The sequence below is a fragment of the Pantherophis guttatus genome, chromosome 1 (assembly GCF_059756535.1).
Source record: "Pantherophis guttatus breed Tessera chromosome 1, ASM5975653v1, whole genome shotgun sequence".
Taxonomy (NCBI): domain Eukaryota; kingdom Metazoa; phylum Chordata; class Lepidosauria; order Squamata; family Colubridae; genus Pantherophis; species Pantherophis guttatus.
Genome location: NC_142063.1, coordinates 113,748,290 through 113,774,662, shown reverse-complemented (window position 1 = coordinate 113,774,662; position 26,373 = coordinate 113,748,290). Strand labels below are relative to the sequence as shown.

General features: G+C 42.7%; 2 protein-coding genes across 6 annotated transcripts in view; both read right to left on the bottom strand.

Moving 5' to 3' along the window:
* The window catches only part of LOC117667068 (membrane-spanning 4-domains subfamily A member 15-like), a 31,243-nt gene extending 6,889 nt beyond the window's left edge, over positions 1 to 24,354 (bottom strand). The window contains exons 1-6 of one of the 3 annotated variants that reach the window (XM_087881506.1): positions 12,127 to 12,916; positions 11,866 to 12,043; positions 10,706 to 10,953; positions 9,442 to 9,564; positions 9,195 to 9,251; positions 1,794 to 1,913 (exon numbers count right to left, since the gene is read on the bottom strand). In XM_087881506.1, the coding sequence (XP_087737632.1) occupies positions 1,794 to 1,913; positions 9,195 to 9,251; positions 9,442 to 9,564; positions 10,706 to 10,921 (516 nt within the window). In that variant the 5' untranslated portion in view covers positions 10,922 to 10,953; positions 11,866 to 12,043; positions 12,127 to 12,916. Of the gene's footprint in view, positions 1 to 1,793; positions 1,914 to 9,194; positions 9,252 to 9,441; positions 9,565 to 10,705; positions 10,954 to 11,865; positions 12,044 to 12,126; positions 13,011 to 24,333 lie in introns of those variants that run through there. The other 2 variants (XM_034420243.3, XM_034420242.3) reach the window with 2 other exon arrangements.
* Positions 16,362 to 24,811, bottom strand: LOC117667067 (membrane-spanning 4-domains subfamily A member 15-like). Of its 3 annotated transcripts, none has more exons than XM_087881499.1 (7): positions 24,334 to 24,811; positions 23,129 to 23,376; positions 22,252 to 22,380; positions 22,011 to 22,067; positions 20,754 to 20,888; positions 18,745 to 18,858; positions 16,362 to 17,773 (listed from the first exon to the last, which is right to left on the bottom strand). In XM_087881499.1, exons 2-7 carry the CDS (start codon positions 23,342 to 23,344, stop codon positions 17,660 to 17,662), a joined length of 765 nt encoding a protein of 254 aa, XP_087737625.1. In that variant the 5' UTR covers positions 23,345 to 23,376; positions 24,334 to 24,811; the 3' UTR covers positions 16,362 to 17,659. The 3 variants fall into 3 exon arrangements, with proteins under 3 accessions (XP_087737625.1, XP_034276129.2, XP_034276130.2); XM_034420238.3 differs by having other exon boundaries at positions 24,340 to 24,452; XM_034420239.3 differs by having other exon boundaries at positions 24,171 to 24,358.
* Positions 24,812 to 26,373: the final 1,562 nt, after the last annotated feature.

Below are 26,373 nucleotides of genomic sequence, written 5' to 3'. Positions count from 1 at the left end.
GTCCTAACATATCCACTCTTGGTCACCCGACTTTCTCTTTCTCTCCAAGATAACGGGGGAAGGGAAATAGATTTTATACACCTTGAAGCTGTGGTTGGATGGGCTCAGAATAAGAGAGAGGAAAAGACTAGTTTTATACCAGTACAGCTAATAATGACTTATTCACATCAGGTCTAAATCTTACTCATGGGCTGAGGATAAAGTAAAGGCAATCTCATGGGAAAATTGGCATCAACAGAATATGGTTAAGGGCAGCCAACGTGATTTAGATTCAGCCAGTCTAAGATATATTGTTTCCCCTCCTCAATAAGGGTGCAGCTAGATCTATTTTCTTTACCCAACTTCTTTCCAATCATCTGTCAGTCTGGAAAGGAAAAAAGTCCTGGATGTGATACTACTATGATTTAACCCTAATAAGAAAGCAAAGGACAGCACTTTACAAAAAAATACTAAAAATTCAAGCCATTGATCCCAGGTATCAGTGTGGTTCTAAACTATCCACACTTCAGAAATTACCTAAATTACAGTTTTCTAAAACTGGGTGGCAAATGTAAAGAAGGGATGAGGATGTGGGGGTGGCAGGAAATGAATAGATTTCAACATGTACAGCTAGGCAACTAGAGAGATGGAAATGGAGAAATACTATGCTATTTAGAACTCTTACACACTCCTTTGTTTTGCATGACCACCCTAGACCTACTGTAAAACAACCAATTTTTATACTGTACAGAGACATAATCAATAGGTATGTCTAAAACACATTTACCACTTTTAAAAAATCTATCTCCCTCCCCACCAAAAAAACAAAAACTGGAGAAGAAAGAAGTCCTACACATTTTTAGCCTCGATGATCAGAATATTGCTTGCCCTTATTTAACATGTATAGGTATAGGTATAGGTAAAGGTAAAGGTTCCCCTCACACATATGTGCTAGTCATTCCTGACTCTAGGGGGCGGTGTTCATCTCCGTTTCAAAGCCGAAGAGCCAGCGCTATCCGAAGACATCTCCGTGATCATGTGGCTGGCATGACTAAACACCAAAGGCACACAGAACGCTGTTACTTTTCCACCAAAGGTGGTCCCTATTTTTCTACTTGCATTTTTTACATGCTTTTGAACTTCTAGGTGGGCAGAAGCTGGGACAAGAAACGGGAGCTCACCCCATTATGCGGCACTAGGAATTCGAACCGCTCAACTGCCGACCTTTCGATCAACAAGCTCAGCATCTTACCCACTAAGCCACCGCATCCCTTCATGTATATGTATATCAGTGATGGGTTCCAACTGGCGTTACCACCAGTTTTCTTCATGCACACGCTTTGCGCAAGCGCGTTAGGTATCTGCCCAGCGGAGGTGCGGCAATCCACTCTGCCGCGCCTGTCAACTGGGCTAAAAAAGAAGAAATAAAGGTAAGAATAACGTGGGGGCGGGTGGGAGGGCCCAGCTCCCAAGCAAAGAGAACTAGTTTGGTGATGTCACATCGTCACCGCTACTAGCTGGGCCGAACCAGGCCGAACCAGGCGCAACCCACCACTGATGTATATGTATATGTATATGTATATGTATATGTATATGTATATGTATATGTATACGTTTATGTATATGTATATGTATACACACACATATGTACGTATACACACACATACACACATACATGTCTTTGGGACTGAGACTTATTCAAGGAAAGATTTCAAACAAAAGTCAAAGGGTTTGGGATATCCCAACTGCATACATAATCTCCTTCTGGATTCTGCACGTGAAGCTAAAATTTAAAAAGAGGTTGGTTTACTTACAATTACAACTGTAGCATTATTTACAGGAATAGTGATGATGATTATCTTGCACGTATAGAGGATGATACCAGTTAATGCCATTATAGCACTTGCGATGTTCATTCCTACACTGGATTTCACCTGAAACAGCAATACACCAGAAAGAGAGAAAATACAGTTACGGTGTCAGCATAGGTCTTATTAAATACAAAGCATAAAAACATTAGACCCAGCCATGGGAAAAACAGCAACAGAATTCAATCTATGTGTATGTTTAATGACCCATAACCAGTCAGTGGTGAAACCAGACAACCTCCATTAAAATCATAGATGTCAAACAGCAGCAGCAACAGAGTTTTCCACAGTGGAAAGGCAAACACCACAATTCATTTGAAGATTTTTCACTGTCAAATTTCTTGTTTCTGAATGTTAGTCTCCACTCAAGGCCAAATGGTTAACAGTGACAGGAAAACTGGTAAGGATTATTCATCCTTAATGTTTCGGTTAAAGAAACCCTGCACTGTTTATTTTAGGGCACAATGCACTCTAAGTGTTAAATGTTAATGTTAAATGCTCTTTAACATTATACAACATTAAAGTGAGGCTACTAGAGAGATGGGAATGGAGAAACCCTTGGAGCCAGTAGTGAGAATTCTGAACATTTAAAAATTGCTCTGTCTTTAGTTCTCCCCTGTCAGGAATGTAGTATTTTTCTATCAAGATGGTAATTTTTCTTTTTTTGAATCCACACTGTATTCCTTTACAAGACAAAAACATTTCTATGTTGCCATGAACCAGGATGGATAAAAATCAATTTTTTAAAAAATAAAAAAAAACTGATTTTTTTAATTTAAATCAGATTGTTTTTATTTTTATCAAATTTATTTTAATAAAATGCTTTTGGAGTAAAATCTATCTAAAAATGATTTTCTATTTAAGATACATTACTAATTTAGTTTATTCAGCATGAAATGGAGCTTAGTTATGTAGCATGAGGCTGTATATTCTGCAATATTCGGACTGTTGGTGAGTCAACAGCAGGTGAGAGGAGGAGCTGCTGTGGGACAGAGATGACAAAAATTATGATTTAAATCGACTCTTTACTAGAGGGGAGACAACTTGATTTAAATCAAATCCACCCTGCCATGAACACATTTTAAATCAGGGGAGGGAGAGAAAGTAAGCTCTTTGTAGGAGTAAGTAAGTAAGTAAGCAAGCTTTTATTGCGGTCAAAGACCAAATTAAAATACACATAGAAGGGGAGTATATTTTACAAATATAGATAGATCATATGACAGTACACCATCTACTGCCTTAGATACACTCTGTACTAACAATACTAATGATCCTCTGCCGTAGGGGTTACCCGTCTCTTCCCCTGTTTTTTTTCAGCCACGACTGCAGCAAAAAAATTTGCCACCTTTGGAGTTATATTGGGGTCTGTGTCCTGGAGTAGGAAATAAAGGCTGAACAGATCAGGTGAACCAGGGAATCTCTGGGAAATAGGAGAAATGAATCTTGATCTTATGTCTCAGTAGTGGGGACATGCGAATGTAATGTGGAACAGAGATTCCGGTGATCGGCCATCACATGTACAATAGATGGATTTTACTCCCCCCAAGAGCCTACTGTCGAGGATACTCGAGGGGATCACGTTAAATCATGCCTTCATAAATGCGAGTCTATGTTTGATAGAGTGTAACATGGAGAGATAAGGTGGAGGGTGAGGCAAGGAAACAATACCAAGGGAAAATGGTAAGCATGTTCCCGATCCGTTTGCCAGATTTAATTGTCTATCAATGTCGTCCAGCCATTGAAAAATCAATGATTTGGCAGCATCAGGGCCTAAAATAAAAGCTTCAATGGGGGAAATCCTGATCTTCAAAAGTTTTGTATGGATATTATGGGCCCAGGGACTATGAAAAGGGTCTCGCCATAGGCATTGGCCTAAGTAATAGCCTGGGAGTCTAGTCCACAGGGACAACCAATAGCCAATTGCACGTTTCTACAAGATTGTAGCCAGTGAGGATATGCCCAGTTCCAAACGAATTGTGGCATTACTTACGCAGGGAGGGACTCCCATCAAACGGCGTAGGAACAGGCTGTGGGCAGACTCAAGAGAGGAAATGCTGGATTGGACCCAGAGGGGGGTGCCATAGGTGATAGCAGTTATCACCTTTGCCCTGTAGACTTTTATTGCTGAGGGGATGTGATGAGCTCCCTCAGTATGAAAAAAGTGCACGAGGGCATGGGTGGAAATCTTAGCCTTATTACAGAGAGACTTAACCTGAGCAGGCCACTTGGTATCGGATTGAAAGAGGATACCTAGATATTGAAATCTGTGGACCTGTTCCACTGGGATGCCATCAAGGTTCCAATGATAAATTTTCCTGCTTCTTGCAAAAACCATGATTTTAGACTTAGTGGTTTATATGCAGTTGGTTAGCAGAGCAATAAGCAGAAAGGGTTTTTAAGGCTCTACATAGGCCCACCCGGGAAAATGAAAGTATTGCGGCATCGTCAGTGTAGAGCAGGAGCGGACATCTATAATCAGCTAATCTAGGGGCATGGATGTAAACCATGTGATCCGAAAATGCCTTTCTCCAGTCACTGATATATAAATTAAAGAGAATGGATGCCAGTATACACCCCTGCCTAACACCCTTGTTAACTGGGATAGCATTAGAAAGATCCCCCTGCTGGGTAAGGCGTACTTTTGCTTCTGTTCTGTCATGCAATTGGGAGATAAGCCAGAGTAATCTTTTGTCAATACCCCAGGCGGAAAGTTTGGCCCACAACTTAGCTCTAGGGATGCTGTCGAAGGCAGCCTTTAGATCTATAAAGGCAACGCAGAGACGACCCTTCCTGGGGGTAGAATATTTTATGGCAAGATGGTGGAGGATCAAAGCATGGTCAATTGTAGAGTGGTCTGGACGGAACCCCGCCTGCTCATAACCGAGCAGGTTGGCCTCTTCAGCCCAGCACTCCAGTTTGGACAGGAGATAGCGGGCACAGAGTTTCCCCAAAATTGAAAGAAGACTGATGTTATGGAAGTTGCCAGGATCGGAGTTGGTGCCTTTCTTATGTATTGGGATGATTATGGCATCCTTCCAGAGCCTGGGGATAAGGCCTGTTTGGTTGATCGCATTGAATACCTCGGTAAGAACCGGGGTCCACCAGTCCTTATGGGCTAGGATGGCTTCGGCTGGGATGAGATCTGGGCCGGGGGCTTTTCGAAGTTTGAGTTGTCCGATTAGCTTGGCAATCATGGATGGTTCAACAGGAGGCCATCTGGGAAGGTGGTTAGGAAGAGAGCCTGAGGTTGAAGAAACTGGCACGTCAGTGTCGTAAAAGACTCGGCGTAGAAAGAGTTCCCATGTAGTGGCAGAGATGGAATGAGTGAGCCTACTAGTTGGCCTCCTGTTTAACAGACTCCAGAAATCTCGAGGGTTGCTGGATTTCGCAACCTCTAGTAATGCGTTCCACCTTAGCCGGTGCCAGTCTTGCTTAGCTCTTGAAAGGGCTAGCTTGTATGCTTTCTTGGCCTCGAAATAAGCAGGGGGGGGGGCGTCGATGAACCTGTTCATTTGTGGGCAGAATATATAAATCTCATATGGTTCCTGGCTTGTTTGCACTGTGAGTTAAACCAAGGGGCTCCCTTCCTCCGGGAAACTCTACCAGGGATAATGGTGGGGGGCTGAAAAGAGGCTATAAGACCGTTTCCACTCAGTGAAGGTGGTCAGTAGCACACCAGGTGTGGCCTTGGTGCCGATTAAGGCTGACAAGGTATTGGCTGCTTCTTGATGATAAAAGCGTACGTGGAAAAGGGCCAGAGACTTTGACCATTTTGGCAACATCGGGGAGCCTCTGGGATTAGAGTCTATTGAGACCATGTGAGCGGGATGGCCTTGACGTCTATATAGCTGTGCAACCGTAATGAGAGGAAGGTGGTCACTGAAAATCCTGTCGTCTACTTTGAAGGAAGAAATGTATGGCAAAAAGTATGGTCTCGAAACCAAAGTATAGTCTATTGTGCTGTTGCCATTTTTGGCCAAGTGGGTAAATTCCCCGGGGACATCTGGGGCACATCTGCCATTAAGGGGGAAGAGGTCTAGTTTGATGGTAAGGAGAGCTAAGCAGGTCCCCGCTTTGTCAACTTTCCGATCCTTGGAAACTCTCCCTTTCAGGGTATCCAGGGGATGGTCATCCCTGGCCAGGCCTGTCCACCAGCGAAAGGCAACTAGGGTTTCCCAAGTCCCCGCAATGCGGCGTTTAGATCCCCCGCCAGAAGAACCAGAGAATGAGGGAATCTAAGTATGATGGTAATGAGAAAGTCTTCCAGACCGGCCCACAGCTCATCCAAGTCCCGGTGAGAGCCCCCGGGAAGAAGGTAGACATTAAACACCAGGAGCAAGAGCTTCCCAATGGATATCAAATTTGCCTGGGCATAAGGGGGAAGAGAGTCCACAAGAGCCACATTTGCGTGCAAATCCAGGGAGATACCTGTTGCAAGGCCGCCCTTCGAACGACCACCAAGCAGTGAGGGACGGGCTGGCAGGGATATGATTTCAAAACCAAATAGCAAAATGTCATTGACCTCCCACGTTTCCTGAAATATGAGAATTTGAAAGTTTTTGAGGTAGTTCAAAAAGTCCGGGTCGGCTTTTTTGGATGCCCACCCTGTGATGTTCTAACTCATGATGGACCAAGGAAGAGTTGGAGAGTGGATCTTTGACTGTCATTTAGAAGGAACAGGGGGCTGGTGGAAGGATCAGGGGACAGTTAGACCGAAAAAATCTGTTATCTTGTCTTGGTTTCCTTGCTTAGTTTTAGGGTCATTATTAGTTCTTGAAGAATTCTGATGGGAAGCCAGATTTGGACTGAGGTTATCGTCCTGGTCTCGGTAGTGGCTTGAATGTCGTACAGGTAGAACTGTCAGGGGGGACAACTGTATGGTGTTATTGTCATCAAAAGAAATGCAGCCGTTATGTGATTTGGTGATGATAGACGGGGAAAGAGGGGGTGCCCGAGGGGTCTGAAAGATCAAACCAGCCAGTTATGGGGACTGAGAGTGTGGCATTTTGGGAGGCGAGATTCTCGGAGGAGGAGGGGAACAAGTGGTCAGAGATAAGGGGCCGAGTCCTGATAGGCCTTCAGAATCAGAGGTAGAGAGGGATTGATCTGGGAGCGCAACATTTCTAGTCCAGAGGTCGTCCTCCTGTTGTTGCTGGGTCGCCAGCGGATTTGTGGAACTGGTAGTTGAATCCCTCAAAAGGCTACCAGCTTCCGTGTGAAGGTCCTTGCACTCCGTCCACATCCGACGACAAGTGTCCACGTTGATCGGCTTCCTCCCAAGGGAGGATAGATGGGTATTTATAAAGCATCTCTGAGGGAAGACTCCAAAGTGGGTCAGATGGTTGCGAAGACCACATAAAAGTGAGGGGGTCTTGGATGAGCTGAATTTGAGAATCAGGCGTTTGTGGTGGAATGTGCTAGGAAGCTATTCCACAGAAAGCAGCTCATTGTTCAGGATGTGAGAATTGGATAAGAGCCTCAATGTGTCTAATATGGTTTTACGGTTGGTCCAGTCTTGCTTGTTAAAGTGAGAATGGGCCAGGTTCAGACATAGGTTGGCTGAGAGCAATTGGAGATTCACTAACGGCGTCAGTCATGGAGGGAGATGGCTATCCATTCGGGACGGGCCCAGTGCATGTCTGTTGGTTCCACATGAATGTGATGCTGAGGCCGACTTACTAAGGGATTCCACTTTGCCGTCCAGCACTCCAACAGAGGATGTCAAAAGGGTAATAGAGTCGGCCAGACGGAGACAGAACTGTTGCAAAAGCCGGATATCCGAGGGCTGAACTGAGTCGATAGGGGACGGCAAAGCAGTGAAACAGGGCAAGACAGAACTAGCATCTGATGGTGTCAGACAGTCCAGCAAAGAAGGTGTGTTGCAGAGTGAGGCAGCCAGGGATTCCGATTCTTCCAAAGGAGAGGTGGGCAGAGACTCCAGAGATATTAAAGTTTGGAAGAATTCGTCCAAGGAAGTAATTGATATGTTCGGATTTTGGTTCAATTTCATGGTGTTAGTCTTTTTGATCTTAGGCAAGGGGCCCATTGTGTTTTCAAGGGAGGTCTCCACACAGGGGTCCCTCGGGAACAAGGAACGACAACGTTTGTGTGGACTCATATCAGGGCAGCCAGTTGATCTCTTGATGGAGGATATTGGGTAATAATAAGGCCCAAAGCAGGTTAACGTTCTGATAGTAGATTAAAACAATCCCTGGCTTATAGGGGAAAGGTTAGAAACAAATCATATGGGTAAAGCTTCAACAGAGGTCAGCCCATATACATCAAAGCAGTCAGAGCAGTTAAAGCAGCTCATAGGCAACATTTGCCGAGTTGTTCGTAAGCAGTATGAGTAATGAAGGCAGGGCGCTGGGCCAGGCAATTAGGCCTAACAAACAGAGATATCAGAAGAATTGTAAAACCGGGCTCATTGCCAGAGTAAAATGGGAGTTGCCGGGCGAGAGTTGAAAAATTAACTGGTATGCAATTTTGCATTAAAACTCCCCTGCAAGAATCGGGGGGTAAAAGCTGAAAGCACAGTTAAAAAGAAACCGCAATAAAAGACGTAATAAAAACTTAAAAGCCGAGCGAGAGAAGCATATATCCTACCAGTCCTCCATCTTGGAAAGCCCTAACTGGAATAGAGACAAGGAACAGTCACAATAAAGAGGAAGGGACTTTTTTTGCTCTTTGTAGGAGGGCTACCAACAGCTCTCTCTTTGATTCCAGGGAGGATTCCCACACTTGTTCCATACTTTTACTCCTAACATGTTGAGCTGATTCCTAATGTTGTTTTCATGTTGGAACACTTTTGAAACAGGAACCTCTATCAAGATGGAGAAAGAGGAGGAAAAGGAGGAGAAGAAGGAGGCGGCATGTTGGGGCTCTGGTTCAAGACTAGAGAACTCAAGAAGACACCTTTTTGCTCAGCAACATTACTAGTAGCAATTAAGGAAGCTCTAGTAGAACAAGCACCCACATCATGGTCATTGACTCTCTCAAGCTTCTCTCATTTTTGTCATGGAACTGATAGGACCTGGAGTGTTGCAGGTTGCACATCAGGAAGGGAACTTGGCAAGAAGCCCAACGCAAAATGGGGACCAGAGGAGGCTCAAATTCTGGATGATTAAACATTCCCTACTGTTGACATAGAACTTTCAATGGAAGCAGGACTTGGAAGTAAAAGTTGATCGAAGAAGGAAATGGGTGGGTCTTTTGAGTTTGCTTTTCTTTCCTAAATGTTGATTTACTAACTGAGCAGTATCTGAAGAGAATTGACAAAATAAAAGGTCCTGAGTGCTTATAAAAAGATAGCATAAAGGAAATTCAAATGCTACATAGGTTTCTCACCAAATCAGGACTTGGATGGGTCATGGCTGCTACACATAGTGATCCAGTAGAAATGAACTATGGTAAAAGAAAGAGAAAAGGATTTATTTTGGTCCACTGGAAATATCAACAGAAAAAAATTCAGAAAAATCTGGCACTCATGAGAAGCCATATAGGCTCCAATGCAAACAGGACTTTTATAGGTACCTATATCTGTTGGCCATTACTACCATGGTGTATGACTCAACAAAAATGTACACATACTTACAAATAACCCTCCCCAAAAGGGATAACCTCCAATTCCATTCAAGGTAAAATAGTGAAGAGAAAATAGCTGATGCGAGACAGCCCCAAAGCCAACGTGGAGCAACCCAATCATGATTTGGATGGCCTATGGAAGGAAAACACACAAAATAAGACCAGTTCTCTGAATCTGGGAAAGACAAACATGCTAATTTGTTATCACCGCAGGAAAGACATGATTTCTATCCATCTTTGAAAGATCCTTCAAAGAGATTGGGGCTTCTAAGCTTGCAGTGCAGGTGTTGACCCAAGGCCTGGTTTCCTATGGTGAAAAATCCAAATGGGGAGAAGGGAGAGATTGAGACACCATTGTCACTATGGACCGGACATTTACTCCAGATTATGATCTAGTTTGACCCTCAATGGGTCTGCTTTTGTCAGGAAGGAGGTCTGTAAGAATATCATGATGGGCTTTTAAGAGAAAAATGACACCTCTCACTACAGGCTCCTCTGCAGGAGGAAGTTAATCACAATCATAAGCAGAAAGTGACTTCAACCAGTTTGGGCTTGAGCCAATCCATGACCAGGTTCTTCTGGAAAAATGCCCAACAATTGCACTTCTCAGAGGGAAGGGATAAAATCAGGGGTGAAATGCTCCCGGTTTGCTAGCGATGGAAGCGGGTGGTTCAGAAACCGGTAGCAAAAATCCCTGCGTACCCCCCCCCCATGCCCAGCTGAGTCGCACGATTATCAGAGGCTCTTTTTTTACTTTTAAAAGCATTTTTTCTACAACCTCTTCAGCTGAAAAAATGCTTTTAAAAGTAAAAAAAAAGCCTCTGATGATCACGCAGCTCAGCTGGGATCGTCAGAGGCTTTTAAAAGTATTTTTTTACAACTTCTTCGGCCGAAGAGGTTGTAAAAAAATGCTTTTAAAAGTTAAAAAAAGAGTTAGCCACGCCCACCCAGTCACATTACTCTACCACCACCAAGCCATGCCCACAGAACCGGTAGCAACTAATTTTATGTTTCACCACTGGATAAAAAGAGATCTGGCTGAAACCTTGGCTGAGCTCCACTTTCTCAGTTAAAGAGCAAAGCAAAAGAATGCATGTCCAAATTAGAATTTTTTGTAGAAACACAAATGAAACTACCAGGAAGAACAAAGGTTTCTGGAGTATATTCCAGAACCAGACAACAACCAAGCCAAATTCCAGGACTTCAACATGGGGTTCTCAAGTCTTTACATAGCCAATAAAATCTTAATGGACTTCAAAGCAACGCATGCTTACCCCAAGCACTTTGGGCTCAGCCTTGAGGAATCTCTCCAAAGGACCGTTTTGTGGGACTTGTTGAGGAGCACTGGTGGGAATTGGAAGTTGCTGAGCTCCATAGAGAAGATATGGAGTTGCTCCAGATGCCTGAACAGCAATACTGGGCAATCCAGGGGTTGTTTGGATGATGTTTGCTCCATTAGAGGGGATGAAAAATGTGGTTCCACTGGCCATTCTTGCTGGAAGTGTTGCCACAACTAAATTACCTGCAAACAAACAGGTGAGGAAAAGTTAATACCTTAACATCAAGGAGGCAGATTCTGGTCCTTCTCCTTAATCTCACTTTATGAGATAATATTTGCCTGTACTAAAACTGAAGAAGATTGCCAGAAGGGTTCAGGGAACAGGTAGTAAAACATACAACTTTCTCAGGGATAGAAATCCTTCCTTTCCCCACCATTCAGCCAGAACTAAAGAAGTTTCTTGCTTGATAAGCAAAACGTTTTCAAGCAAAAAAAAAAAAAAACCCCAAAAAACCCTCCAGTTGCCTTTTGAAAAGCACCTTTGGGACAACCATGACCTGGAGGATTGAAAATCTCCATAGGAGAAATCTCCATCAGGGAGAAAAGGTTAATCAGAACATGGAGAACATGCTTATATTAGATTTTTCAACTCAAAAAGTGTCTTTCTCATCTTAGTACCACCTCAGATCCACCCAGCTAAATGGCATTTTTCATTTGGGCAAAGTTTTATTGTACTTGCCCTCCTGTCCTGTTATTGGCAGATGGATCTAAAGGCATCAGGCATAGATGATCATGCTGATTGCCACCTTCAAGCAAGTTCATACCGATTAGGACAGAACAAGTTACTGTGAAGGACACAAGAGTCGGGATCTGTATCCCACCTTTACTTCATTGATGTGGGGAGGTTTCTTATTAGAACACAACTGGACCACCAGCCTGAGTTTTCTGACAAAACTCCGGACAACACCAGAAAGCAGTGAAGCGATTCAGTAAAGTCCTAACTGCCATCGTCATCTAATAGCCCTCCGGATTTTTAAAACTCTGACTTGGCCAATAATCCCATGGTTAGAATTTGTACAGACTTTAAGAGGAAGCTACTACCTTCTTGAGCTGTATTAATTGGAAGTCAAAGTTAAAATCGACTCATCCACCCACCTTTGAACGGTGAACTTGGAATGTTGAATTTTTGTAAGTTTACACGGCGCCTTTTCTGGGCACTTCTATCACGGCAAGATTTACGGCAAACTCTTCCCTGTCCGCTAATTCTCCCCTGAAATCCTCCCGTCTAGAAGACCTGCGGTAGCTGAGAAAACCGCGGGTCACGGGTGGGTGGCTGCAGGGGAGAACCGGCAGGCACGGTTAATAAGACGGTTTTTAATTAGACATCTAATTAAAAATTAACGAGAAACTACTCACGACAACCGCTCAAGACGAAGCACACGGAAGCCTCAGGAAAAACGAAAGTAAGATAACAGGAAAAAGTGGTGGGCGGAGTTCCGCTGTCTACTAAAAGGAGGGATTTACTCAGAGCTTAATCGAGGACTCGAGGAAAAAAAACTTTTCTTGCCCCTTTAACTGTTGGAAGAAATAACAGTTTGGAGCCAGGAACCTTCTGTTTCTTCAGAGATGAGAGGGAAACTGTCCAAGTTTATAAAGTCCTGTTATTCCCAGACTAAAACGAATGACTGAACTCAACCTCATCCCTCGGCGTCTCTTTCGCTTCCCTCTTTCTCCCAAAGTACGCAAGTCCCGCGCTTGGAGGGGCTCATTTTCAACCCCTCGGAGTTTTCCACAATCTTTGCAGGAATCGCCAGAAATAAAAAGAAGGGGATGCGTACTGCGATCACAGCCTCTCCATTCCTCCCCTTCCCTCCCCCGAGCTCTGTAAGTAGCCCTCGTCCAGCGGAGGATTCTTTTTCCCCCCACCGGCGTTTTCTGTAGCTTTCGGGTTGCTCTTTTTAGCGCTTAAACAGGCAAAGCCGAAACTTCGTGGAGGCTGGAGGGATTGAATCCCAGCCTCCGATTGCGCTCCCTGCGAAACTCTCCCTGGAAACCTCAGAGGCCACTGAAACATCTGGACCGCATCGTTTAGCCAATAAGCAGATGCCAAAGGGAAATCCTCTCTGTGTAGAGGCAAAGTTAGGATGGGTAAATCTATTATGTTTCCTTTTGCACTTAAACTGAAAGCAAAAAAGCAAAAATTTGCTTTTTGGTTGACTCCTCCTTACGATACATTTCCTATCTATTGGAGAGACCCCCCCACTTCTTTCGGTGTGCATGTTAACACGTGAGCGCCCTCTGGAGTCTTGATCCTCCTATTGCTGTTTTGTATTGGCTGTTCTACGAACGTCTATAGGGGTGTGGAGAGCAGGTCGCTTCAATACTTTAATAAGTGTTTTAGAGGGGGAGACGGCTTGTGACCTCCCTCCCCCTCCATGAGCTACGCTATTCCTAGAAGGCATCTTTTTAAGATGTTATCTCTTCTAGGTCTCTTCTAGATGCCAAGACAATTTCCCTATATTGGTTTTTTCAGTCTTTAAATGAATTCCTAGCAGTTCATTTCAAGAGGAAATTAGACAGGTGTTTTAATCAATGGGATGATAATCAGCTGTGAATGTGGCAGGTCCAGTTAGCTGACAGAGACAGACTATAATTCTGAATTTAAAAAAAGCAGGAGGAAACCCAAAATGTTTTGGACTAAATAAAAATATGAATTAAAGAATTCACTAGGGAACATAAATCTATCAAGAAATTAATATTTTATAGTAAAAGTTATCCATGTTAACCATAAGCTCAGCTATTGCTGAGCACATTGTAAGCCGCCCTGAGTTTTCGGAGAAGGGCGGCATATAAATCAAATTTAAAAAAAAAAAAATAAGCGAGCTGGAAATTAAATTGAATTATGCAAACACAAATATTTTCAATTTGTGAATGGTTATCTAATAAGGTGCAAAGAGAAAGAAAAATTTGAAATACAAGAGGGAGATAATGTATTGATGGACAATGTGGCTATATAAAAATTATCAATATTTAATTTATAGAAAGGATATATTATTGCATTGGAGGAAACAACTGAGTATCAGAAATACTAATACAGAGTAAAGAAATCAAAGAGAAAGGTAAAGGCAAAAGTGCAGAAAGAAAAGATAAAAAGAGAAGACAAAAGCTTCTTAATTTCTGTGCAGCAAATATAAACATAATTACAAAATTATCTCTTACTCTGATTACAAAAAAGCTCACTTTTTTCTACTATCTATTTTTCTTCTAATTATCAAAAACTGTAGTCACAAGTTCATTTTAGGAGCCCTGGTGGCACAGTGATTAAAGTTCAGTACACAGACAAACTCTACCCAGTCTGGAGTTTGATCCTGGTGGGGCTCAAGGTTGACTCAGCCTTCCATTCTTCTAGGGGTCAGTAGAATGAGGACCCAGATTATTGGGGGCAATATGCAAATAATGTTTCAATATTATAAACCACCCAAAGGAATACTGTAAAACACTAAAGGATAGTATATAAGTCTAAATACTATTGTTAATGCTAATTTACAAATTAATGAAAAAAAAATAATCATGCAGGCAAACTGAAAACTTGTGAGATCACATGAGACCACTGAAATCTCACGGGACTTGGCAAACTCAAAAGGTATCAGCCTTTTTAACAATAACAACACATTTTTTAAAAATCAATTTCATTTTCATTTTAGAAGCCGCAATTGATATTTTACTGTGGATAAATGCCCAGATGTGATTTGTCCCTGCATTAGAAGCTATCAATGGAAGGTAACATTAACATAGGTGGTAAGAGGGTCATAGTTTTCACTGTCATTCAAGCTGTGCAACTGAACCAGCTTACTTCATAGGGACCTATCCTGAGCATGTTTCACATCCTTTCCTCCAGTTAGGGAGATGGTTCAAAGGTACTCCGATAAGATTTGTTCCCTGTGCATAGCTGCTCTCTCCTTGGAGCTGCCCTAACAGTGTATTGCAAGGAACAATTCTCAATTGTTCCCTCTAATGTGGGTGCGAGGAGGAGGAGGAGGGTTCTGAAAGAGGGCTGGAGTGGCTGATTTAGCTATCGTTCAACCTTAGTGGTCTTGGAATATCCAGCCTGTCCCTCCATTGCAAAAACCAATGGCCCAACAGGCAAATCCTTTCATGGAGTGCTGTGTCTACAGAGGTCCGGCTCTACTATTTTTTCTGACTCTAACAGAAAGACCACTGAGCAGAAACCTGACCATAAGGAATGCCTCACTGGGTGACTTGCCTATTGGGCCTTTTTTCCCCTATCCAGGGCTGACAGAAAGGTCATTGTAGAGAGAGTTTGACCTATCACTAGCTACACAACAGCTGTTTTTTGCTTTTCTGCAGTCCTGGTGTCGCTGCTCTTCTTCTGGGATCATGTCTGTCTACCAATCACAACCGCAGATGCCCATGGAGGGAAGTCAGCAGCCATCCTATCAGTGAAGCAATGCAAATTGTGCATATAAAAAGGGAGTGATAAGGGAGCCTGGATAGCTCAGCAGACTAATGCATTGTAATTTAACTCCAGCTGTCTGCAATTAGTAAATTCAAATCTTGCCAGGCTCAAGGTTGACTCAGCCTTCCATCCTTTCTAAGGTAGGTAAATTGAGGACCCAGTTGTGGGGGCAATAAATTGACTTTGTAAAAATATACAAAAGTATGAAGGCTATTGCTTAACGTATTGTAAGCCGCCCTGAGTCTCCAGAGAAGGGCGGCATATAAATCAAATAAAAAAAAAAAACATGATTTCCACATTGAATCAGAGAAAGCCAATGGTAGCTGCCCTCAGCTATGGCCTGGAAATGAGAGGGAGGCTCTATCACGCAGATGAGTCCTTAAAGAATGGTTTCAAGAAGGCTTTGAGGCAAAGTCAGGAGGTTGTGTGCAGAGGTGGGTTTCAGCAGGTTCTGACCAGTTCTGGAGAACCGGTAGTGGAAATTTTGAATAGTTCAGAGAACCGGTAGTAAAAATTCTGACTGGCCCCACCCCCATCTATTCTCTGCCTCCCAAGTCCCAGCTGATTGGGAGGAAATGGGGATTTTGCAGTAAAAAAAGAGTGGGGAAAGAATGGAGATTTTACAATATCCTTCCCCTGCCACGCACACCAAGCCACACCCACCAAGCCACACCCACAGAGCCAGTAGTAAAAAAATTTGAAACCCACCACTGGTTGTGCGGATGTGCTCATTCTCTCCTTAAGCAATTTCCTTGTGCTCAAGGTGAGGTAGATTGCCTTCCAGCACTCAAGCGGCAGGCAGTCCTCACCAGTGATGGAAAAACAACCATCACATTTACAACCTTTAAGCGATAGCAAGTCTAGGCGTACTGCCAAGAATGTAATAAGGGTTAACGGAGGGGCTGTTTCTGTAAAAAGGGCAATAAAGATTAGGCTAGGAAACACCAGAATGTTGTAATTCATTACAGGATTAACCCTGTAAAGTGTGTGTGTGTGAGGGGGAGATTTATTCTAACAACCGGTTCTCTGAACTGCTTAACTACTTAACAAGGTTCTCCGAACTACTTAACAACTGGTTCTACCGAATCGGTGCAAACTGGTAGAATCCCACCACTGGGTGGGAATCCAGTAGGATTAGGAATAGAACAAAACAGCACAGCACAGAACAACAGAATAGAATAGAATTTTTTATTGGCCAAGTGTGATTAGACACACAAGGAATTTGTCTCCGGAGCATAAGCTCTCAGTATACATAAAAGCAAGAAGTGAAAAATCATGATCATAATCATAAAATACATTCATTATAAATCATAAGATACAACACTTGGTGTTAGTCATAGGTTACTAAATAAGAAATCAACACAAATCATACTAGGATACTAAATAAAACAATGTCATTAATATAATTAATGATATATATTGTATAAGATACAATATATAAGGTAAAAATACCTTTCGGTATGTCTGTGGGACGCACCAGGCTGCAATCAGCTGTAGAAGAGGCCACACTTGCTGGAGGTGGCGGTCAGAGCAGCCTGAGTCAGCTGTATGTGTGGATGGGACGGACTGCTGTGACCCTTCAGTAAGCCGGTGCAGGGCACGTGGGGCAGCTCACCCCTCTGCCTCATATGGGTGGAGAATTAAGACTTCCCCCCAAAATATGGCCTAGTGCTTATTTCGGAGAAAATAAGACAAGGTCTTATTCTTGGGGAAACATGCTATGTTGTCTAGTATTGTAAGAGGTGGTAGAATTGGAGGGCTTCTCCTAAAATCTACTATCATTTCTACAATTTTGAGTGTATTCAGTTCAAGATTGTTCCGGCCGCACAAGGCTAATTGTTCAACTTCCCATCTTTATGCAGATTCATCCAAGAAAGGAAGTTAAGAGTGACATCAATTCAACTGAGCTAGATTATATGCAGGATACTGCCTATCAATTGAAACCTCAAAAACTGTGCAAATGTACATTTTGTACACCTGTAAAATCATTGCAGGAGTCAAAATTTTCACCATGTAATTATGGACAAGGAAGCAACGAATCTTCTCTACATTCCAATTGAGTCTCTTGGAGCATATACAGTACCAGGGATATGGGCAACTCTGGAACCTTTAGGAACTATAGACTTCAACTCCAAGAATACCTGAAACACCCTGATGATAGTAAAAAACAAATAAATGGCAATTTGCATGGAATCTGTGTTTTTTATCAGCTTAAGCACCCTAACAATATGGAGTACTGTAGTTATATGCAAACTTCTTCTGTTTTGGGATCACAGTGATTATGCAACCACTATTACAGGTAGTTCTCAACTTACAACTGGTCATTTAGTGATCATCCAAAGTTACAACAGACTTGAAAAAAGTGACTCATGTCCAATCCTCACACGTAGCAGCCTCCTCATGGTCATGGGATTGCTTCTCCTAAAACCTCTGTTGCAACACTTCTCACATTTCCTTCCTGGTGTTCTTGTTTTACTGAGATTTGGTAACCACGTTATCATAAGCTGGTGGAGAAGGAGAAGGATTTGGTTCAGTTGCCATTTCTCTACCTCCGATGACTTGGTAAGGCACAAAAAGCACCGTTGGCTGTAATAGAAAAGAATAGTCAATACAAAATATACTCAGGGACGCATCTATTACTCTAGGTGGGAGGAATAGATTCTCCAGTTGTGTGTTTTTAACTGTGATGCTGGCAGTCTCACCAACAGGCTGAAATCCTTGATAGTTCAAAGTCCTGATAGAGAATGCTTTAAAACTATAAATTAACAGGCACAGGGTTTAAGGTCTGAGCATTTAAGCTGTCAGAGATAGAGACAAGAGGCGGAGCCCGGGCTGTCCATCAGCCCTCAGATGGAGAGTCAACAACCCACAGGTCCGGAGATGGCTGATGAGGAAGAGGAGGAACATCTGGGTCCAGTGCCTAACGCATGGATGCGCAGGAGGCAGAGGAGAGCAGTGGGAAGCTATGAGTCGGTCCTCAGTCCTAAGCCCCACCCTAACTCTGGTGATAAAAGGCAGGAGGCAGAGATGAATAGTTGTGGCAGACAATTATTTGTCTCCCTGTGGGTCAGCCACTGATAGTCTTCTGAACTTCTGAATCCTGTCTGGAGCTTATCAGAATTCTTTATTGGAATCTGCGGTACTGAGGGTCGGGCGCGCCTTCTGACCATGTGTGTGTGTGTGTGTGTGTGTGTCTCAGCTGCTGGAAAAGAGCGAGTAAATCTTGCAGGACTTCCTTTACGAGTGTGGGGAGAGAGAGAGATTCCTGGTGTATTGGGACCATTTTAGGGGGAAGGGGAGTCAGGTTCGCTTTTCACAGGCACTTAGAGACTTTGTTAGCCTGCTGTGAGGGAGACAGAGACTCTTTGCCGGGGCTGCTGGTGCTCCAAATAAAGGGAACATTTAGTTAAACACAGCACGCTTGTCGTGTTTGGGAGCCAGGTCAGAACACTCAGGTTAGGTGGAGTGCAGATATAAAGAAGAAAAACAGACAATCTTCTTTACATTTTTTAACAATAACAACTGCTAAAGCTATTATCAGAGTATCAAATATTTACCTGGTCATCCCTACAGCAAGTTGCCTGGCAGCCGAAATGAGCCAGTGAAACAGCAATGCAGAATTCCAGCAGGCTGAACAAGAGCAACACACAGGAAAGGCCAAAACTGACACTCTGTAGAGTAGGAAGACATGTGGAAAGAGAAATTAATGTAATGGTATGTATTTTATTTTATTGAATGTGCTACACCATTAAAAGGGACTCCCAGCTGCTTCCTTAGGAAACACTGGGGGGAACAACTGTATTGGGAAAAACAGAGACATTGACAGGTAAACCTCGACTTACAACCACAATTGGGACCATATTTTCCACTGCTAAACAAACAGATTGTTAAGTGAGTCGTTGCATAATTTTACCTTTTCTGCCACTGTTGTTAAGCAAATCACTGCAGTTAAGAGAATGATATGGTTGTTAAGTGAATCCACCTTCCCCACCCTCCACTGCCTTTGCTGATCAGAAGCTGGCTGGGAAAGTCGCAAAGGGGATGCTGCAACTGTCCTAAATAAATTGCTCATGTGACTGTGGGGATGCTGCTAAGGTCATAAAAGCAAGGAGTGGTCATAGCTTTGAGTGCCACTGAAACTCTGAATGGTCACTAAATGAATCATTGTTCATTCAGTTGAAGACTGCCTGTAAGGGGATGCTGCAACTGTCCTAAATAAATTGCTAGTAGCCAACCCCGCCTCCCCCCCAATTTTAATGAGGTGACTGTGGGGACACTGCAACAGTCATAAATGCAAGGAGAGGTCATAATTTTTTTTGAGTGCTATTGATACTAAATATACAATTGCAAATTGAATAATTGTAAATTAATTGTAAAGACTACCTGTATAGCCTTTGTGATCTGAGAAAAATGCATCAGGGAACATTAGCATCTCTTATGTTTTGCAATATTCTAAAGGGAAGTATTCTCACTGTTGAAATAAATAGATGTAATTTGCTTGCCCTCCATTTCCCAATAGGAGGGCCTGTTTTCCTGCTGCCTGGAGAGAAGTAATGGAGGAGAGGGTCTAGGGAGATTCTCAGTCATCCAGGCCATGGTTGTCCCAAAGGTGCTTTTTCAAGAGACAACTGGACTTGCTTGTTTTCCTGTGGAGAAGTTTCACTTCTCATCCAAGAAGCTTCTTCAGCTCTGACTGGATGGTGGGGAATGGAAGGATTTATACTCCTTGCAGACAGCTGGTCATTTTTATCCTTTTAGAGAGTTGTTGAGGCCACCATCTAGTCAAAGCTGAAGAAGTTTCTTGGATGAGAAGCAAAATATCTTAACAGAAAAACAAAGTCCAGTTGCCACTTGAAAAAGCACCTTTGGGATGATGGAGGAGAGGGGAGATCACATTTTCGGTGCTGGGTGAAACAGTAGGTAAATTATGTGAATCCCACCTCTGAAGCAAAGGACAGCACCCTACTAAATACTGAAAATTCAAGCCATTTATCCCAGGTATCGGTGTGGTTCTAAACTGTCCACACTTCAGAATTTACCTAAATTTCTGTTTTCTAAAACTGGGTGGCAAATGCCCAGAAGGGATGAGGATGTGGAGGTGGCAGGAAAACCTGGTATAGATTTCAACATTTACAGCTGTATTCTATTCTATATAGAATTCTCAAGCACTCCTTTGTTTTTCACTACATAAGCCCTACTGTAAAACAACCAATTTTTTACACTGTACAGAGACAAAATCAAACAATACATCTAAAAAACATATAGACACATTTATTTTTTAAAAAATTCTATCCCCCTCCCCACCAAATAAACTGGAGAAGAAGAAATCTACAAAGTCCTACTCACTTTGCACCTCAATGACCAGAAGATTGATTCCCCTGATTTAACAAATATATTTAAAAAAGCATTCAAATGAAATAGCACTCATGTTTTTGTGACTTAGACCTATTGAAGAAAAGATTTTCAAACAAAACTCAAAGGGTTTGGGATATCCCTCCTTTATATATAATCTCCTTCAGAATTCTGCACATGAAGCCAAAATTCAAGACCAGATTGTTTTACTTACACTTAAACTGTCAGTGTCATATCGATTCTGATATCCCCAAAAAGCACTACTGAGGCTCAGCTCACATAGGTACAGGATGATACCAATTAATGCCATTACAGCACTTGTGATGTTCAGTCCTACACTAGATTTTACCTGAAACAGCAATACACCAGAAAGAGAGAAAATACAGTTATAGTGTCACTGTATTACATCATAGGTTTCTGCAAAACATAAAAACAATTAGCCCCAACTATGGTAAAAACAGTGACAAAGAAATTCTCCCGTCAGGAATGTAGTGTTTTGCTATTAAGATGGTCCTTTTTCTTTTATTGAATCCACACTGTGTTCCTTTACAAGACAAAAACATTTATATGTTGCCATGAACTCTCTTTAAATCAAAGAGAAACAGAGGAGAAAAATACAAGCTCTTTGCAGGAGGGCTACCATCAGCTCTCTTTTCCCTTTGATTCCCACAATGATTCCCACTCTAGTTCCACACTTTTACTCCTAACATGCTGGGCTTTTTTCTAATGTTGCTTTCATGTAGGAATACTTCTGAAACTGGACCCTCTGTCAAGGAGGAAGAGGAGGAGGAGGAGGAGGGGGAGGAATAATAATAATGATGATGATGTTGGAAGTTTGCTTCAAGACTAGAGCATGCAAGAAGACACCTCTGCTCAGGACTCGCAATAGTTATAGCACTTAGACTTATATACCACTTCACAGTGCTTTACAGCCCTTTCTAACTGGTTTACAGAATCAGCCTATTGCCCCAACAATCTGGGTCCTCATTTTACCCACCTTGGAAGGATGAGTCAGCCTTGAGCCTGGTGAGATTTGATGTGCCAAATTGCAGGCAGCTGCCAGTCAGAACTAGCCTGCAGTACTGCATTCTAACCACTGTGCCACTGAGGCTCACCATTACTAGTAGCAATTAAGGAAGCTCTGGTAGAACAAGCACCCACATTGTGGTCATTGACTCTCTCAGGCTTCTGTAATTTCCATTGCAAAATGGGGACCAGGGGAGGCTCAAATTCTGGATGGTTGAACATTCTCTACTGTTGACATAGAACTTTCAATGGAAGCAGGACTTGGAAGCAAAAGTTGATCAAAGAAGGAAGATGGGGTGGGGGGGGCACTTTTGAGTTTGCTTTTCTTTCCTAAATGTTGATTTAAAACTGGACAGTATCTGAAGAGAATTGACACAGTAAAAGGTCCTGAGGGCTTACAAAGAAACAGCATAAAATAAATTGAAATGCTACATAGGTTTCTCACCAAACTACGATTCGAATTGTTTGCAGCTGCTACACAAAGTGATCCAGAAGAAATAAACTATGGAAAACGAAAAAGAAAAACAAATGATTGTAGTTCACTGGAAATAAAAGGGGAAAAATGTCAGAAAAATCTGGCGCCCATGAGAAGCCAGATAGGCTCCAATGCAAACAAGACTTTTATAAAAATCCATTAGTCATTATTACAATGGTGCATGACTCAACAAAAATTTGCACATACTTACAAATATCCCTCCCCAAAAGGGATAACCTCCAACTGAAGAAAGGGGGAAAAAAGAGTATGAATAAAAGATTGAAGAAAGCGAGAGAGCTCCAAAGCCAATGTGGATCAGCCCAATCAATATCTGGACAGCCTGCGGAAGGAAAACACACAAAATGAGACAACTTCATTTGCTGAATCTGAGAAAAACATTTTAATTTGTTAGCACCCCAGGAAAGGCATCACTTTATATCCATCTTTGAAAGATCCTTCAAAGGGATTGGGGCTTCTAAGCTTGCAGTGAAGGTGATGACCCAAGGCCTGGTTTCTTATGGTGAAAAATCCAAATGGGGAGAAGGGAGAGATTGAGACACTGTTGTCACTATGTACCGGACATTTATTCCAGATTATGATCTAGTTTGACCCTCAATGGGACTGCTTTTGCCAGGGAGAAGATCTGTAAGAATATCATGATGGGCCTTTGAGAGAAAAATATCACCTCTCACTACAGACTCCTCTGCAGGAGGAAGTTAATCATGGTCATAAGCACAAAGTGACTTCAACCAGCTTGGGCTTGAGCCAATCCATGACCAGGTTCTTCTGGAGAAATGCCCAACAATTGCACTTCTCAGAGGGAAGGGAGAAAAAGAAATCTGGCTGAAACCTTGGCTGAGCTCCACTTTCTCAGTTAAAGAGCAAAGCAAAAAGAATGCATATCTGAGTCAGAATGTTTTGTAGAAATACAAATGAAACTACCAGGAAGAACAGAGGTTTCTGGAGTATATTCCAGAACCAGACAACAGCCAAGCTAAGTTCCAGGACTTCAACATGGGGCTCTCAGGTCTCTACATAGCTCTAAAGCCTTAAGGGATTCAAACAGGCACAGAGCAACGCATGCGTACCCCAAGCACTTTGGGCTCAGCATTGAAGAATCTTTCCAAAGGACCCTTTTGTGGAACTTGTTGAGGAGCACTGGTGGGAATTTGAAATTGCTGAGCTCCATACAGAGGATATGGAGTTGCTCCAGATGCCTGAAGAGCAACATTGGGCAATCCAGGGGCCATTTGGATTATGTTTGCTCCATTAGAGGGGATGAGAACTACAGTTCCACTGGCCATTCTTGCTGGAAGTGTTGCCACAGCTAAATTACCTGCAAACAAACAAGTGAGGAAAAGTTAATGTTTTAACATCAAGGAGGCAGATTCTGTTCCTTCTCCTTAATCTCACTTTGTGAGATGATATTTGCCTGTAGTAAAACTGAAGAAGATTGCCAGAAGGGTTCAGGGAACAGGTAGTAAAAACAGCTTTCTCAGGGATAGAAATTGTTATTTATATAGCTTTGGCGGAAAAGTTTGAATGTTATTGCTCTCAGGTGATTGGCTGATTGCCAGGACTGTAAGGTATATAAAGGGAGTGTTTCCCTGGGTCAGTTGCTGGATTCACACCATGAAGTAAAGAGCTGTTGTTACTCATGACCTGGCTTCTGTGTCCTCATTCACCCTACTTAACAGAAATCCTTCCTTTCCTCACCATTCAGCCACAACCAAAGAATCTTCTTGCTTGAGAAGCAAAATGTTTTCAAGGAAAAAACCCCAAATACTCCAGATGCCTTTTGAAAAGCTCCTTTGGGACAACCATGACCTGGAGGATTGAGAATCTCCACAGATATCAGCGAGAAAAATGTTAATCAGAATATGGAGAACGTTTTTCAATGCAAAAGGTCTCTTTCTAAACTGAGCAACACGTCAGATCCACCCAGTTAAATGGCATTTTTCATTTGGGGAAGGTTTTATTGTACTTGCCCTCTTGTCCTATTACTGGCAGATGGATCTAAAGGCATCAGGCATGGATGATCATACTGACTGACACCTTCCAGCAAGTTCATTCTGATTTGGACAGAACAAGTTACTGTGAAGGACACAATAACAGTGATCTGTATCCCACCTTTGCTTCATTGATGTGGGGAGATTTCTTATCAAAACACCACTGGACCACCAGACTGACTTTTCTGACAAAACTCCCGACAACCTCAGAAAGCAGTGAAGCGATTCAGTAAAATCCTAACTGCCATTGATATCTAATTAAAAAGTAATCAGAAATTACTCACGACAACCTCTCAAGACGAAGTATACGGAAGCCCCAGGAAAAACGAAAGTAACTAACAGGAACAAGTGGAGGGCGGAGTTCCGCTGTCTACTAAAAGGAGGAGTTTACTCATAGCTTATTCAAGGGCTCCAGAAAAAACTTATTTCTTGCCCCTTTAACTGTTGCAACAAATAATAGTTTGGGGCCAGGAACTTTCTGCTTGTTCAGAGATGAGTGGAAAACTCTCCGAGTTTATAAACTCCTGTTATTCCTACTCTTTCGCTTCTCTCTCGTTTTCAACTCTCCATTCCCTCCCCCCGCCCCCTCCCCAGCGTTTTAAATAGCCCTTGTCCAGCGGAGGATTCTTTTTCTCTCTTTTCCCTCCATCGGCGCTCTCTGTAGCTTCCGGGTTGCTCTTTTTAGCGCTTGAACTGGCAAAGACGCAACGGCTGGAGGACTCGATCCCAGCCTCCGATTGCTCTCCTTGCGAAACTCTCCCTGGAAACCTCAGAGGCCGCTGAAACATCTGGACCGCATCGTTTAGCCAATAAGCAGATGTCAAAGGCAAATCCTCTCTGTGTAGTGGCAAAGTTAGGATGAGTATGAATAACAAAGTTATTATGTTTCCTTTTGCACTTATTTAAACTGAAGATTTGCTTTTTGGTTGACTCCTCCCTACTATACATTTCCTCTCTATTGCCCCCCCCTCCTCTTTTGGTGTGCATGTTACAGGGGAATCACCCTCTGGAGTCCTGATCCTCCTATTGTTTTTTCGTATTGGGTTGTTCTACAAAGGTCAAGGCGATGGTTTTCCCAGTTGCAATGTATGGCTGTGAAAGTTGGACCATAAGAAAGGCTGAGCACCAAAGAATTGAGGCCTTTGAACTATGGTTCTAGAGAAGACTCCTGCTAGTCCCTTGGACTGCAAGGCAATCAAACTGGTCAGTCCTAGAGGAGATCAACCCTGACTGCCCTTTAGAAGGCCAGATCCTGAAGATGAAACTCAAATACTTTGGCCACCTAATGAGAAGGAGGGACTCACTGGACAAGAACCTAATGCTGGAAAAGATTGAGGGCAAAAGAAGAACGGGATAACACAGAATGAGGTGGCTGTTGGAGTGAGCTTAAATGGACTCCAGAGGATGGTAGAGGACAGGAAGGCCTGGAGGAATGTTATCCATGAAGTCACAATGGGTCAGACACGACTTCACAACTCACAATGAATGTCTAATGAGGGTGTGGAGATGGCTTCAATGATATAATAGTGTTTTGGAAGGGGAGATGGCTTCTGACCACCCTCCTCCTCCAGATTTCCCAGATTTCATCTTTTTAAAAAGCAGCTTGCCGTTATATCTTCTAGATCTCTTCTACATGCTAAGATAATTTCCCTATATTATGATACTAGTAGCTGTATACCCGTGCTTCACTACAAAACTATGTGATCGGGCTTGATAAATTGACAGTTAACGCTTGAAAATTTATGTAGAATGTGCAACTCCTTAGCATCAGAGCATGTTAATATAAGGCAACTGGCAGTTGGAACAGAGTTCTTTTCAGGTGGGGAGGGGAAGTAGAATGTCTAAACTCCCAGCCCGCAGGCCAGATGAGTCATGCGCTGACCATGCCCATGACCCGTTTAGTGAAGGAGTAGCATCAGAGCGTCTTAATATAAGGCAACTGGCAGTTGGAACAGAGTTCTTTTCAAGTGGGGAGGAGGAGTAGAACATCTAACTCCTTAGCATCAGAGTGTGTTAATATAATACTGTATAAGAAATACTAATAATGTGATGGTCATTTCGAAAAATCCTTTCTTAGCTAGCACATAGAAGCCAAGAGGAACTTACGTGCCAAGTTTCAAGTTTGTAGGCTTTACAGTTCTGGAGATATTGTGATGAGTGAGTGGTATTTGGCTTTTATAAATATAGATTGGCTTTTCAATCTTTAGTTGAATTCCTAGCAATTCATTTCAAGGGAAAATTAGAAAGGTGTTTCAATCAATGGGATGATAATCAGCTGTGAGTGTGGCAGATCTAGTTAGCCAACACACTATAATTCTGAATTT

Excerpts from the sequence above, each read along its gene's own strand:
- LOC117667067 (XM_087881499.1), bottom strand. The coding sequence starts at position 23,344 with ATGGCCAGTGGAACTGTAGTTCTCATCCCCTCTAATGGAGCAAACATA. Across the intron at positions 22,381-23,128 it reads CTGAGCCCAAAGTGCTTGGG|GCTGTCCAGATATTGATTGG; the intron begins GTACGCATGCGT and ends TTCCTTCCGCAG. Across the intron at positions 18,859-20,753 it reads ATGACACTGACAGTTTAAGT|AGTGTCAGTTTTGGCCTTTC; the intron begins GTAAGTAAAACA and ends CCTACTCTACAG.